The sequence below is a fragment of the Ornithodoros turicata genome, chromosome 1, assembly GCF_037126465.1.
Source record: "Ornithodoros turicata isolate Travis chromosome 1, ASM3712646v1, whole genome shotgun sequence".
Taxonomy (NCBI): domain Eukaryota; kingdom Metazoa; phylum Arthropoda; class Arachnida; order Ixodida; family Argasidae; genus Ornithodoros; species Ornithodoros turicata.
Window position 1 is genome coordinate 30699179 of NC_088201.1, and position 16497 is coordinate 30715675.

At 45.9% G+C, this 16497-nt stretch overlaps 2 protein-coding genes across 2 annotated transcripts in view; one reads left to right on the top strand and one right to left on the bottom strand.

Moving 5' to 3' along the window:
* LOC135377855 (uncharacterized) overlaps window positions 1–16497 on the bottom strand; it is a 250025-nt gene that overhangs the window by 131292 nt on the left and 102236 nt on the right. The gene's annotated exons all lie outside the window — the stretch shown is intronic.
* Window positions 3718–4869, top strand: LOC135383118 (uncharacterized protein K02A2.6-like). The gene has a single exon (XM_064612751.1). It carries the CDS (start codon window positions 3718–3720, stop codon window positions 4867–4869), a length of 1152 nt encoding a protein of 383 aa, XP_064468821.1.

Genomic DNA, 16497 nt, shown 5'->3' on the forward strand with positions numbered 1-16497 from the left:
AAACTAAAAAAAAAATAAGAGTTAAATTAAACATGACTATAGTGACACCAGTTTCCATATTTAACATCGCTCAGGTGACACTGAACATGGCTCGAAGCCTTGTTTCATTCGTCATGCTGTCCATCAGGAGTCACAATGTAAAATGTTTGTAAAATGTTTTTGTTATATTTGTACATTATATTTACACCTTATATTTGCAAATGTAAAGGGTCTTTGTTTCGGACGACGTAAGGTACTAGTTGTCCGACGAGCACATTCATTTCTTGCACACGTGATCATCGGGTCGGAGCGTGTAAGTAACGCCCACTTGCCGACAGTGCCGTTTTGCCTAATGAGATTGCACGGCAGACCCATTTCGCCTAACGGCTGTTACCCCTCCCGCCTCTTTAATCCGATAATCCGGGTTAGGCAAAATGGGAATAGGCGAAATGGGATGTAACCGTTTGGCGAAGGACAGGATACGGTTGTAGTGTTCGTATAACCGAACATATAATATCACATACACGGATGGCATCGAAGTAACGTAATACCACCGCCACGTAGGCGCGTCGATCCAACACGATGTCTGTAAACAGACACGCTGGGAGAAAATGTAGAGGTATGAGAGAGTCGAAAATAAAGCATTGAAGTGTACGGACGGAAAGGAGCCTCTGTCGTTGTTCTGTTCAACATTGGGCACGATACAGAATATCCTGTCAAGACACTACAAAAAACTGGCGACGAGGATGGGATGTTAATCCACCGTCGGAGAAGCCCATGTCCGAAGTAACGGGACAACAAAGCCAAGAAGCAGGTTCGACAGACGCCGCGGAGCCACGTCAAGTAAGCGATATGACGAGCTCCCTACCAGCCCTTCCACCGTCCGACCCGCACTCAGATGTGTCCTCGCTCGCTCAGCGTTGGACCAAGTGGTTAGCTCGATTCGAGAACTTCATTCTGGCGGCCGATGTCAAAGATGCAGAGCGCAAGCGTGCAATGCTGCTCCACTATGCCGGCGAAGCAGTGTACGACATATTCCTGTCGCTCTGTAACAGGGGAACGGATTACAAGACTGCCGTCAAATGCCTGACAGAGCACTTCGCTCCTAAGAAGAATACAGTTTTCGAACGACATGTGTTTCGACAGGCCAGACAAGAGCCTGGAGAGACGTTGGACCAGTTTCAAGTCCGACTCAGAAGATTGGGTGCAACGTGTGAGTTTACCGCCATTGAGGACGAGATAGTCTCGCAGATCATAGAAGGCACATCGTCGCAGAAACTGCGCAGGGCTGCACTTCGCGAGACGGACATCACGCTGGAGAAACTTCTTAGCACGGGACGCAGCATCGAGATCTCCGAAGTGCAAGCTAGCAGCATAGAGAGCCCAACGTCAGCCCAACCTGTGCAGAAGATCACACCAAAGAAGCAGCCGCATGAGAGTCCGCCTCCGAAGAAAAATCACCAGCGAAATCGTCCGAAACAAAACCACACTGGAGACACCCAAGCAGAGAAGTGCTCAGCATGTGGAAGGACCTGGCCCCACAAAGGTGGCAAGACAAACTGCCCAGCCTGGGGACAGACCTGTCATAAGTGTCAGAAGAAAAACCACTTCGCTAAATGGTGCAGAGGCCCTAGAGAGACAAAGGAAACAGTGCGATCCCTGGCTGCATCGACCTCCACAGCAGACCCTCAGCAAGCCCCGAGCTCAGATGAGTCACTGTTTCATGTGCGAACCAACACGAGCAAGCTTCCAGTTGTCACCGTCAAGGTTAATGATACGTCAATAGACTTTTACCTGGACACTGGAGCTGGGGTCAACGTTTTAGGAGAGCAAACCTGGCGTAAACAGCTCCGAACACCGTTAGACGCTACAGCAACGCGTCTCGTACCGTACGGTATTACCCAAGAGATACCTGTGCTGGGAACATTCGTTGCTGAGTTCAGTGCCCGAGAAACGAAAACGAGAGCACCAGTGTACGTTGTAAAAGGGTCACAGACATCCCTTTTGAGCTACCAGACAGCCACAGAACTACAACTAGTCAGCGTTGTGCAGAACATTGCCGAGAAGTCTTCCGTCGATGCCGTAAAGGAATTTCCAAAGCTGTTTGATGGACTCGGTAAGCTCAAGGACTTCCAAGTGAAACTAGAGATTTCGAAAGACGTGCAGCCCGTCGCCCGTCAGCACCGGCGGATTCCTTTTCGGTTAAGAAAAGCGCTAGAAGCCGAGCTGTCACGGCTGGAGGAACTCGACATCATCGAGCCAGTGACAGGACCGACACCATGGGTTTCCCCTGTCGTCCTAGTTCCCAAGCCTCGGAACGATGAAGCGGTGAGAATGTGCATCGACATGCGAGAACCCAACACAGCAATCACGCGCGTTCGTCATGTCATGCCTACCGCAGAAGACATAGTAAACATACTCAACGGAGCTGCATACTTCTCGAAGCTTGACCTCAATGAGGGCTACCACCAGCTTGAATTAAACGAAGAGTCAAGAGTCATAACTACCTTCGCCACACACTGCGGTCTCAGAAGATATAAACGATTACTGTTTGGCGTAAATGCCGCAGCAGAAATATTCCAGGACGCAATCAGACAAGTCCTGCCAGATGAAGATGGCATCATCAATGTAAGCGACGACATCCTAGTGTCAGGGCGCACAATCCAAGAGCATGACCGCCGTCTGCGCTTAGTGCTGAAACGTCTTGAAGATGCAGGACTCACACTCAACGAAAAAAATTGTGTCATCGGTACTCGAGTCCTCAAATTCTTCGGACACGTGTTTTCGGCCGAGGGAGTGAGTGTAGACCCAGACAAAGTAGCAGCAGTAGCTGAAATGACGCCGCCGAGAAACCCGACCGAAGTCAGGAGCCTTCTCGGAATGGTTAACTACTGCGGCAGATTCATCCCTCGCCTGGCCGAACTCGTAGAGCCACTGAGAAGCCTGACACACAGGGACGCCGAATTCTCCTGGACAACAAAACACCAAGAGGCACTTGGCAAAGTGAAGGAGGCCATGTCCCAAGCACACACTCTGGCGTACTTTGACGACAGCAAAGACACATATCTCCTCACCGATGCTGGACCTGATGGATTAGCCGGCGTTTTGGTCCAAGAAAGAAAAAGGGACAAGATACCCAGTATCTTGGGGTACTACAGCAGAGCACTAAACCTGACTGAGAAGCGGTATCCTCAGATTGACAAGGAAATGCTTGCAATTGTGTCGGCTATCGAACACTTCCGAGTATACCTCGCTGGGGGACACTTCACAGTAAAGACAGACCATCTACCGTTGGTGTCCATCCTGAGAAACCTCAGTGCAAAACTGTCAGCAAGACTAGAACGTTTAAGCCTCCGATTGCAACACTACCTGTTCGAGATCCAGCACATCCCGGGAAAGGACAACCCTGCGGATTATTTGTCCAGGCATCCGCCTCCCTCACCGCAAGAAATCAAGCCTTTCCGAGAAACAGACGCAGTTGAAGAATACATCTCCTTTGTAATGAAGGCAGCCACGCCAAACGCAATAACCGTGCACGACATCGAAGATGCATACAAGAACGATGCGCAGATGAACAGTTTAATCAGCGCACTACGGGCAGCTGATCGAAAGTCTCGTGAACGCCTGTGGTAAGATGAAAAGCTAAAACCTTTTGCCCAAATCAAGGACGAGCTAACTGTCACTGACAGCAACATAGTCCTGAGAGGAACTCGTCTGGTGATCCCCGAGAAAGCCCAAATGCAGGTCATCCACCTTGCACACCAGGGTCTGGTAAAGACGAAACAGCTGATACGAGAGAAAGTGTGGTTTCCAGGCATAGACCAGAAGACGGAGGCCGTGATCAAGAGCTGCGCAGCCTGTCAAACAACCGTCGAGGAGAAGAGGGTTTCGCCCCTGATGATGACTCCACTACCCGATGGGCCATGGCAGTCACTTGCAGCAGACTTTGCAGGACCCTTGCCAGGAAACAGCTACCTGCTAGTGGTTGTGGACGAGTACTCACGATTCCCCATCGTTGCGACGTTGTCTTCACTGACTACCACATCGGTAACGGCAAAACTCAACGATATATTCGCAGTACACGGCTTACCACATGTACTGAAAACAGATAACGGTCCACCATTCTTCTCGAAAGAATTCGCAAGCTATCTGAGACAAAATGGCATACGTCATCACCGTACCACCCCACTGTGGCCGCAAGCAAACGGTGAAGCAGAGAGATTTATAAGAAGTATCAAGAAGACCGTGAAGGCGGCTGGCGCCTCCGGAAGCAACTGGAAAGAAGAAATCAGCAACTATCTCCTGAACTACAGAGCAACGCCACACTCCACGACTGGCATTACTCCAGCAGAACTTCTGTTCGGCAGAAAAATTCGAACAAGAATTCCTGAGATACCAGAAAAGAAACCCCATGAGAACCTGGAAAAGAGAGACCGGGAGAAGAAGGAGCAAATGAAAGCATATGCAGACAAGCAGCGTCATGCAGCGCACCATGAACTTCGACAAGGAGACACTGTGCTACTGAAACGGCAGTCGCCACTGTCGTGTGAGTCTGCATATGACCCTCGACCATACCGAGTCATCAGGGTCCAGGGAACAGCGATCACCGCCGAACGCGACAACAAGAAAATTGTCAGGAATGCCTCATTCTTTAAACGCGTTCCTGAAATCCCCTCTCAGGATTCGGACGAGTGGCAAACAGCGGAGCACCCTGCCCATACAGCTGTTCCTCCTGCCAACGCAGAAGATAGCACCAGCCCTTTTGATGCGAGCCCGGATCAACGCACAACCGGCAGCCATACCACAGCATCAGTGACAAACTGCCGTAGTTCCGAACGTGCAAATCGCGGAAAACCGCCTACAAGATTTGCAGACTACTTCTTTATGTGACTGAAGGACTTTAATAAAGTAAGGGGGGATGTAGTGTTCGTATAACCGAACATATAATATCACATACACGGATGGCATCGAAGTAACGTAATACACACCGCCACGTAGGCGCGTCGATCCAACACGATGTCTGTAAACAGACACGCTGGGAGAAAATGTAGAGGTATGAGAGAGTCGAAAATAAAGCATTGAAGTGTACGGACGGAAAGGAGCCTCTGTCGTTGTTCTGTTCAACATTGGGCACGATACAGAATATCCTGTCAAGACACTACAACGGTGACGAATGAACTACATGGACACGTTCGTCCAACTGCAGTCACGCCAGTGAACATCGCAGGCGTTGAGCAAGCCATCCTCGAGAAACGCGAGTAGCAGTTCGGGACATTGCAGCCCAGCGTAATATTAGTGTTGACAGTGTGGAGACAATCATTTACGAGCACTTACTGTTCCGCAAAGTCTGTGCAAGATGTATTCCTCGACACCTCGCTTGTGACCAGAAAGGGGGGGGGGAGCGCATGGCAGTCTCTGAGCAACTGCTGAACCGGTTTCAATCCGCGTGTCTTCCCATTTCGCCTATTCCCATTTCGCCTATTCCCATTTTGCCTAATCCTTTGGAGCCGATTATCTCCCCATCCCTTGGCATGTTCGCCAACTTCGAACTGCACGGGGTCCCATTTCGCCAAATACAGGGTGTCCCAGCTAAGTGCGAACATATATTTTAAATATATATATATCACTTTTTCCTAGATAAAATCAATTGCAATAGCATATGCTGAAGGGCACTCCTTAGGAGGACATTAGCAAACTCCTAAGGCAATGTCTTAATTAACTTTTTAATCATAAAAGCTACGAAGTTGTCTCAATGAGAACATCTGGTTCCTTCGGTCACTTGATACCGGAGTCGTTTTCAGAACAAAAATCGGTTCGATAGATCGTCCGCAAAAAAATAGTGAAGGAACATCGTTTTTTTTTTCTTTATGTTGTTCATTGCGCGGCTTCGGAGACGCGTCTTTTCTTCACCTCCAATGGGAGAGGGTGAAAGAGCACACTATCTCCTCTTGCGTCCTGGAAATGCAACCCAAGATAAGGGCAGTTCCGATTGAGTCACCCGATACATTTGTTTTTGTTTTGTTTCGGCAAGTTAAAGCACATCTTCGACGCATGAGGCGGCACTGTGCTCCTTCACCCTCTCACATTTGGGGTGAAGGAAAGACGCGTCCCCGAAGATGCGCAATCAACAAAATAAAGAAAAGAAATGATGTTCCTTCACGAATTTTTTGCGGACTCTCTATCGAACAGATTTTTGTTCTGAAAACGGCTCCGGTATCAGGTGACCGAACGGACCAGATGTTCTCATTGGGACAACTTCGTAGCTTTTATAATTAAACAGTTAATTATTGAAAGCTAATTAAGACATTGCCTTGGGAATTTGCTAATATCCTCCTAAGGAGTGCCCTTCAGGGCAGGGATGGGCAGTAATAGTAATACTTTGTATTATAATACTATTACTGTAATACTTTTGAGTATTTGTATTATGTATTATAATACTCATTTTTGAAATGTATTTGTATCTGTATTATAATACACAAAACGAGGTATTACATGTATTATAATACTTTTGAAGGTGTAATACTTTCCCAGAGGTCGTAAGTTCGACCTGCAAAATGTCACCCGTGCACTTTATCAGTAATTTTTCGGGTCCCACAAACATTTGAACACGAACAAGGCTCCTATTACAGTGTTCCCCTGCCCCAAATTATCCCAAAGCGAGTGACTTTGGGGCCAGAGGTTACTGGAGGTTTCCTCGCATTCCTTCTACTTCAGAATCCGTAAGGATGAGTCATACCAGTACAAGCCCTTTGTCTTATGAAAGAGTGCGTCCAGTGCAGCCAGTCACCCCTGTACGTGGTTGCACTATGGGCAGTCACCTGTTTTTGAACGGCCCACATTTTATCGTCCAGAGTGGATGAAATCAGGGTTCTGCCACAGTGAGAGCAAGTAGTTCACAGCGATCGAATTGATCAGCGCTATCTGATCTTATTCAGAAAGATCAGGCCATGTGCAAAAATGTAAGCGTTAACAAAACGTCATTGGAGAATGATTGTCTCTATAAGTAATGGGCATATATCTAAGTAATTCTTCTGTTCTTTTCCTTTTTTTCTTCCCAAGTTAAGTATATTACAAGCGTATTACAAGTATTACTCGTGTAATACACAGAAGTATTAGTATTATGTATTATAATACTCATTTTTGAAATGTATTTGTATCTGTATTATAATACCGATTTCTAGGAAGTATTATGTATTAGTATTATAATACAAAATATGAGTATTACTGCCCATCCCTGGTTCAGCATATGCTATATTGCAATTGATTTCACATCCGAAAAAGTGATATATATATATTTTAAATACGTTCGCACTTAGCTGGGACACCCTGTATATGCGACAGGCAGTCCCGTTTCGCCTACTGATCCATGTCACGTGAAAACAGAAGGCGGTTCTTTGGCACACAGCCAGCACTAACAGGAATGATGTGAGCAGTCGTTGTTTCATGTACAGTTCGGAATCCCAGGTCGTTTTTACAATCACGGGCTTTCGTGATATCTAAATGTGGATCTCGGAACAGGATCGGGATTTTTTGCAACTACAGGGTCTTGCCCTATAAAAGTCTACCCGCGCCGGCATGCCTGCTCGGCAATTACTCAATGCAGGTGGCACATTGTGTGGTCTACATAAAAAGCTCATAAGGACATTCAATCATGGTAAATTTCGAAGTCACTGAGCACTGCAGCGCGAAATTATAACACGTATTATACGTAGTCAAAACAATCAAGATGGCGGTGTTGCGAAGAGCAGTTGACATGCTGCTCCCCAGACGGCGACGTGTCGCATATCCTGCCAGCCGTATGGAACTGCGGTTTTCATTTCGCTTTCGTGTAACTGTCGTATTTTGCTCCTGAAGTCAGCAACGTGAGGAACGAAATTGCCGACGTAATTAGCAGACGTCAACCAAAAGGGATATCGTCTGCTTATACTGAAAGACAGTGAAATAACATTACACGGAGACGCCTCTGCCTGCCAAAGCGACACGTCACCGTCTGGGGAGCTGCGTCACAACTGTGCTTCGCAACACCGCCATCTTGGCTGTTTTGACTATGGGAATCGCACATTTTGCGCTATAACTTTGCGTTGCGGTGCTCAATCACTTCGATATTTGCCATGATTGAATGTCCTTATGAGTTTTATACGTAGGCAACACAATGCGTCACCTGCATTGAGTAATTGGCGAGCACTGCATGCCGGCGCGGGTAGACTTTTATAGAGTAAGACGCTGTATTCCCAGGATGCCGTATAGAAATGTATCACACTATCACAAATTAAGATACAGTGCGCGTTTCCTGTCATCCCCGAGGAACATTCTAGTGGAAGAAAACACACACACACAAAAACTGCTCACCAGGCAAAAGTTTCGCCGCGTATTATATAGCAATCGCACCGTGCAGGAATATCGACTTTGCGTTGGAATGCGTCTCTTCTCGTCCGCTACGGAAAAACTTGGGGCTGCGCTCCAGCATATTTCCCGCTGTTAGCAGTGCGCGAGAAGACATGACGTTCAGCACTTATATGTACTAATGCGGCTGCTAAAACTAATGATGATTTTCGCATCTTCCGCTGGAGTATTCTGGGGACTTGTGTGTTTTGCTCTTCTCCCCTTTTACACGTCCACAGTAATTGTTGTATTCTGGTCTGGAGCATCCCAGTCTAGTTTTCTCAAAGTCTGACTGAGTTTTTCCTTCTCACTTTCAAACATACGTATTAATGGAGATTAAAGAACAAAAAAGAGAAATTCTGCAGAGAGAGAGATTCTGCAATACTTTGTGTGGACTTATGGATAGGAAGACTCATGATTTCATAGGAGTTTTAATGCAACTTTAGGGTTGTTCTCGGCTATAGCTTGCGTGGTTCACATTTAGAAACATTTATTTCACAACAGAAAATTATTGCTTATTTATTATTATTATTATTTTTATATATTATTATTATTATTATTTTTATATATTATTATTATTATTATTTTTATATATTATTATTATTATTATTTTTATATATTATTATTATTATTATTTTTATATATTATTATTATTATTAATTATTAATTATTTGCTTTTTTTGTAGTTGCTCTAGAAAAGTGCCTACGCATAAATTACCGCGCCGAGCTCAATGAAAAGCGACGAGTAATGAGAAGGAAGCAACTCTTCCAAACTTGAGAGACTACTATAAACTGATGTTGAAAAAATAAAAACGTTACAAGATGCCTCTCATATTTTGAAAATACCTTGCGACGTGATTTGGAGTACTACAAAGAATGTTTTTAGACGCGCTACATTAGCAGAAAATGCAATTCTCCGAGTTGCACGAAAGACCCGTGTGCGTGCTAGCGAATTTATATAGTAGCAGCAGGCCCCATTTCGTATCCATTCTGTAGAGGAATCATTCCCTCTTTTTAGCGAGTTTTAGTAGATCGGACTGTTTTCACAATAACGGTTCCGGAAAGATGATAAGCCCTGTTTCTTTGAAGCGGGCGACATAGCATTGCTAAGCCTGGATTGTATAACTTCCTTATCGTATCGTTTTCGTAGAATTCTTCTTGTACTAAAGCTCACTGTTAGGGAATTTTAGTACATCGGACAAACTTTACGAAAACGACAAACTTCCGGGGCCGACAGTCCCGTTTCGCATAACGCCAGTCACCCCTCCCGCGCCTTTAATCCGATAACTAGGATTAGGAACCAGGCACTATATGTGGGGGAACGTAAATTGCAGAGGGCGAGCGAACAATTAAAACAAAAACAACATTTAAGCCTCACCAAACGCCCAAGCAATGACCTGAAAGACGACGAGTGTCGGTGATGGGACTGGAACCCACACCTCTCTGATTGCCGATCAGGTGTTCTACCATTACACTACGCCAACGGTATTTTGACGAGAGCGCGATGTCGACACAATAGTAAATAATGCAGACAGGACACATTCATGCAGATATATTTGAGACACATTTCTCTGCCTCATTGTACTCGCCAGCTGCTTTTTAGCTATAGAACTTTAGCCGGGTAGTTTTGTCCATGTCTTTTTTTTTTAATTTTGTGTTAGCGCCGCGAAGCAACTGTGGCTATGAGCGGCGTACAGACGTGAACAGATGGAGAGAGTACAGCAAGAAGGAGTGGGGGACAGGGGTTAGTATGCGTCCTGGGCCGACTTCAGGGGGAACTGTGCCGACATTCGTCTGGAAAGTCTTCGGAAAACACAGGGAAAACCTCAGACAGCACGGCCGGTGACAGGATTCGAACCCGTGTCACCTCCCAGTCTCGGCGTGGAAAGCGATCATCCTAACCACTAAGCCACGGGAGCTGGTGTTTTGTCTATGTATCCTTGAGGTTAGCAGAACGAACAGAAACACTAGGGCACACACACACAAAGAAATTACGATGAGATGGGACTGATGCTGGCGAGCAGGCTGGGCGCTGCCCCAGTGCCAATTGTAGACAATGAAAGATGATGGTGGAGATGGCAATTCAGGTGATCAAAGCATGGTGGAGGGGCCGATTGATGACAGAAACTTGTAGGGCACATAAATGCTCAGGTACATATAGGAAAGGTACATACACACACACATGGCCAACATCTCCATATTTTCCTTTTTATACCAACCAACATGTGCGAACATATAAACAAGAACAGAAATGTTTATAAAAGGATGTAATGAATGCAGCCTACAACTGAAGTGTTTAGTCGAGACGCATCAAATCTCCCACAGCATCGAGGAATGAGATCAAGTTCTGGTCGCCGACCTGAAGTTCTGATTTGAACAGCTGCAGCTTCTCTTTAAACACAATTCAGCACAAATGTAATTTTCTGAGTTGCACGATAAATATATTTGCGCTATTGGTTTTATGTAGCAATGTATGTATGTACAGATCCCGACAAAAGTTTAGGGAACACCAGAGCGATGTATTTCTTGATAGGAGCGACACCCTAGCAGCGAACAGGAGTGGACACAAGTACTGAGACTAGAGATGCGAAGCCCCGAAAAAAAAACCCGGAAATTTTTGGGGGGAAACAGTTTTTTTTTGGGGGGGGGGGGTTTCCTCGTCTCCGGAAAAATTGCCCAAAATTTCCAGGCGACAAAATTCAAAAATATAAAGTTTCGTGCCTTTGATGCGTTCCAACCCGCCACATACACACACACACATAAATGGGATGATGATGTGGTGGGTCATTCTCCGCCGTTATGGCGGTACACTTCCCCATTGCGCTTGTGGAAAGGATAAGAAAGTGATGATGATGGAAAGGGGTCCTACTAGAGTCCATTAGTCCAGTTCTAGAGAGGAACTCAGCAACAGCTCGTAGGCCTTGCATCAGATGTGAGGGGTCCGACCATGGCCCGAGAATTTTGGCTAAGTCGCACTGGCGTTGGAGAGCAGTTTCCATAAGGGCGCGCTCGCGATCATACTGTCCGCAGACCAGGAGGACGTGATGGAGGTCACCGCGCACACCACACATGGAACAGAGGCTGGACGCGCCGACACCGAGGAGGTGTTTGAAAGCCGGTGTAAAAGCCACATAAAGTCTCATGCGGTGGAAGGCTGTGGTAAAGGAACGCGGCATTCGGCGGGAGAGAGAGTAAGGGACAATGTGGGGTCAACGGAGTAAAGCAGAGAGTAGGTGGTGATGTCACGTTACCATTGAGACTGCATCATGGGGCCAGTGAGGCTTGAGACGAAGTAACGGGTGATCCCCCCGAGACAAGATGATCGGGACTCGCCGGGTGTACTGGTAGGCACCAGCGGCTGTTCTATCTGCGCCCTCGTTTCCGCTGATTCCCACATGACCCAGGATCCACTAGAAGACGATAGAATGGCCCTGTGCGCTTTCTTGTATACTTGTAGAATTTCAATGACCACGGGACTGAGGAAGCCGCGAAGTCCCATAGTTGTCACACACTGCAGCGCAGATCTGGAATCCGTAAAAACGACCCAGGAGCGAACGGGGCTGTCAGTAATTTTCCGCAAGGCGAAAAGAATAGCATAAAGCTCAGCGCATGTTGACGATGTTTTATGTGAAAGATGATGGTCATCTGAAATTGACTCGGAGGGAATGACAAAGGCAGACGACAAACTTCCCCTCGTGGTTGAGCCGTCCGTGAAAACTGCGGTGGAAGCATCATAACACGAGCTCATCATATCAAGAATGAGCTGCTTCGTCACGCATGCAGCGACGTTGCCTTTCTTCCGTGTTAGCCCAGGCACCGACAGGGAGATGCAGGGCATCGGAAAAGTCCAAGGAGGAGTGCTGGGAGCTGTGGGTGCGACCACAAAGTCAGGTATGCTAGTCTTCAGTTGAGAGACACATGGGTGTACGCTGCTGTGCTTGCGTCTCCGGAGCTTCCTAACTAGCGGATGCCGCCGATGGTGAGCAAGAAGGCGGAAGTACTGCCGACACGTCTCTCCGAAGCGAAGCACTTCAAACGGGGCTTCCTTAGCGTCAGCTATGACCATATGGGTGTCTGCCGCCCGAGGGTCTCCCAAGCACACTCGGAGACTGCGCGCCAGGAGGCACTGAAGCTTATGGACTGTGGAAAGTTGAAGGCCATTCAACACAGAAAAGCTGTATGCAAGTGACCCGCGAACCAAAGCTCGGTGGACGGCCAAAAGCGACGCCGTGGCACTGCCCCACTTCATGCCTGCCAGGTGCCTGATCACCGCAATCACACTGGCTTCCAAGCTCGCTATGTGCTTCACCCAAGACAGCCTGGCGTCTACCGTAGGACAGTGCCTTAGATGCCTCTAATCCGCCAATAACCACCAACTTAGAGATCGCCATCGCGTTCACATAATGTCGGAGTCCTGGTTGGAGTGGACGAGTTGTTCTAATAACCTATCGCTGAGTAGACAGCAGTCTCATGGGATGCTCTGCTCTGCATTTATGCCTAGAGGATGAGCACAATTAAAGCATCTAGCTCATTGTATGCTGTGGTTTGGGCGGCAATGGTACGACTCAATTTTAAATCGAAAAGAGACGCTGTAACCACGTTTGTTTCCATTTTTACCAATTTTTCAGAAAAAAAAACGAAAAGAAAACTTTTTTTTTTCCGAGCGATTCAAAATTTTCGGAAATTTTGCATCTCTAACTGAGACGTGCATGGAATACCCATTCACCTGTCTGTTAGTCTATCTGCTCTTCTTTGCTGCAAGGGTATCACTCCGGTGAAGAAAAACCGAAACCGAAAAACCGGTGTTGCATATATACGCCACTCCGGTTTTTCGTGAACTCTTGTCAGGACCTGTATCATTCAGTACACAGTCTGTAGGGAACATATCCTTCCTGTTTATCTGCATCCATTCATCAAGCAACGAAACCGTTTCACTGGCTCGCTTCATTATTAGTGACGTCGTACACACTTCGGTTTGGAAATGTAAATTGTTTTTGTCTTGTACTACGCAAGGTACCTACTTATGAACATTCTTGCAGACGTCAATCACTAACGTTGGGGGACGTGTAAGTAACCCCAACTTGCTGGCAGTCCCATTTCGCCTAACGACAGCTCATACCAGGCTCATACCACACTCAACTCAAATCAGGACAACTCATACCAAGACAACTCATACCAGGACAACCCATACCGGGACACCTCATACCACACTCACCTCTTTTTTTCCTTTTTCTTTTCTTTCTTTTTTTTGTGTGTGCGTGGGATGGGGTGTTGTTTTTGGGAGCAGCTTTTCAAACTCAAAACTCAAGCCATGCCGAGAAAGGCCATATCAGGAAGAAATTTCACAGAATTTCACTTTTACTGAAGGAAATGTACGAATTCCACAAATAGCATTTACTGAAGCGCACTGAACGGTAGTTAAATCACTTATGCACTTCAATGGTTATTGGAAGCAGGTAATTTTGGAAAGAAATCAAATCGAAATTGTCCCGCCTTCTCGTCGTCGTTTGGAATACTAACATTAGTTATTTACTTGAGTAGGTCAATGGTTTCAACCCACTTTCCGGCTATTCGGAAAAATCGGATGGTGTTCATTGGTACACTTCTCCAGACGTTGTTTTTGTGATGCCTTTTTAAGTTTAGATTTTATTTAGTTGTTCTTTTGCAAGCCAAAACCCGTGCCGCGCCTCAGCTCATACCAGTCTCAAATCGTCCCAGTCGATGTGACATGAAGAAATAGGCTGAAGCAAACACACAAAGCTCACAAATAACATTTTACGGAATATTTTATGTAAAAAAAATCTTGATGAGTTGCTTTGGGTATGAGTTGCTTTGGTTATGAGTTGCTTTGGTTATGAGTTGCTTTGGTTATGAGTTGCTTTGGTTATGAGTTGCTTTGGTTATGAGTTGCTTTGGTTATGAGTTGCTTTGGTTATGAGTTGCTCTGGTTATGAGTTGCTCTGGTTATGAGTTGCTTTGGTTATGAGTTGCTTTGGTTATGAGTTGCTTTGGTTATGAGTTGCTTTGGTTATGAGTTGCTTTGGTTATGAGTTGCTTTGGTTATGAGTTGCTTTGGTTATGAGTTGCCTTGGTTATGAGTTGCCTTGGTTATGAGTTGCCTTGGTTATGAGTTGCCTTGGTTATGAGTTGCCTTGGTTATGAGTTGCCTTGGTTATGAGTTGCCTTGGTTATGAGTTGCCTTGGTTATGAGTTGCCTTGGTTATGAGTTGCCCTGGTTATGAGTTGTCCTGGTTATGAGTTGTCCTGGTTATGAGTTGTCCTGGTTATGAGTTGTCCTGGTTATGAGTTGTCCTGGTTATGAGTTCTCCTGGTTATGAGTTGTCCTTAGAGCTCTGCACAGGCCGACCTTTCTGGGCCCGACGCGGCCCGGGCGCATCGAAAAATGGCCCCACTCGACCCGTGCCTTCCTGTTTTTATGCGGCCCGATGACTCAGCGAATAGAGCCCGGCCTAGCATTTCCAGTCGCGACTTACGCGTTTCTAGCTCTTATCAAACAAATATATAAGTATATTTATAAGACGAGAAGACAAGGCCACTACAAGAACGTTTAACACCGCTACAGCACGAGACCAAATTATATCCAGAACGCACGCGGGTAAGGGCGTTATCGTCACACTACAAGTTTTTGTGGAGGTAGAGGGTGCTGTCAACAAACTCCTCCTTTCAGTCCCTACCCCTCTCACCAAGCTTTGCGAACGTGATTGTCAAAGCTATGAGGAGTCAGGAGCAATGTGAAGTGGCTTTGAGAAGGTAGGGTCGAATCATATGCCTAATGCAGTGTCCTTTGCTTGTTTTTGCAAATATATGCACAGGAATGACGCAAGCACGTGATGATATGAACTAATACTCCTGCATTGTGTGGAATTAGCTACGTGACGCGGCCGAGCCTGACTCTTGGAAACATGTTTGTCGGCCCGGGCCAGGCCGAATTATTGCAACTTTATCTTATAAGTCAACACTGTTATAAATGAGTCGCTCCATAATCTTGATTAATAGCTTGAGGTCCTAGTTTCAAACTATGGAACCTAATCATGTAAAATGTTACATTATATAAGGGTGTTTCACATAACGTGATAAAAAATCCAATGAAAAAACTATTTGTCTGAACATTATGGTGTCAGCGCTATTTATCTTGGGGCAGAGTTTGCCTTTACTTCTGATCACTTTTATGAAATTTAATTCTCGAGAAATTGAATTTTCTCAATTGATCTCTGAAATTTGCCAAGTCAACCTCACGTTTTGTTGACAAACAGAAAGCGTACGTCGGATTTACCCAATTTCATTGCAAAATACGTTCCATCCTACTTCGGTAATAACTGGAAGAGAAAAAAAAGTGCGAAAACCGTCGTTTCGAGGCGCCCAAATTGTCGGCCGAGCTGAGTCCTCCGTCAAGTAATGCAAGATGCGCCGGCATTAGAACGGTAACACGCCCCTCCTGTTTCCTTCTCGCTCTTATTTCAGATAACTTTGCGTTGCAACCGTGCTGCTGTTATCAGCGTGGAAAAGAAGAAGCTTGGAAAAAAAAAAAAGTGAAAGGGCAGCAACTTGCGAGCCTCGAAACGACGGTTTTCGCAATTTCTTCCCGGCTATTACCATTGTAGTAGTGAATGTATTTTGCAACAGAATGGGGAAAACCCGGCTTGCGCTTTCGCATTCTGTCAACAACAAACAAACAAACAAGACCGCGAGGTTGACTTGGTAAATTTCGGAGTTCCATTGGGAAAATTCAATTTATCGCGAAGTAAATTTGATAAAAGTGCTCAGAAGGCATGACAAAATCTCTCCCGAGGTAAATAGCGTTGACCCCATAATGTTGAGACAAGTTGATTTTTCAGACGACATTTTCTCACGTTAGGCGAAACACCCTGTATGTATGCATGAATTTTTGAAAAATCCGAGTAGCTATGCAACCTTTGGTATGCGCAGCTGGAATACAGCGGCAGCTGTGTCGCTACGCATTGTGGGCAGACTTTAACACGACCCTTTCTCTGTGTTTGAGAGTTTATAATATGTTAATATTTCGAAATTATCTCTTACAAATGCATTGCAACTCGAACCCTGTTCAGATGTTTAGGAGTCTTTACAATCTCTTCTAAACGAGTTCGTATATTGCAA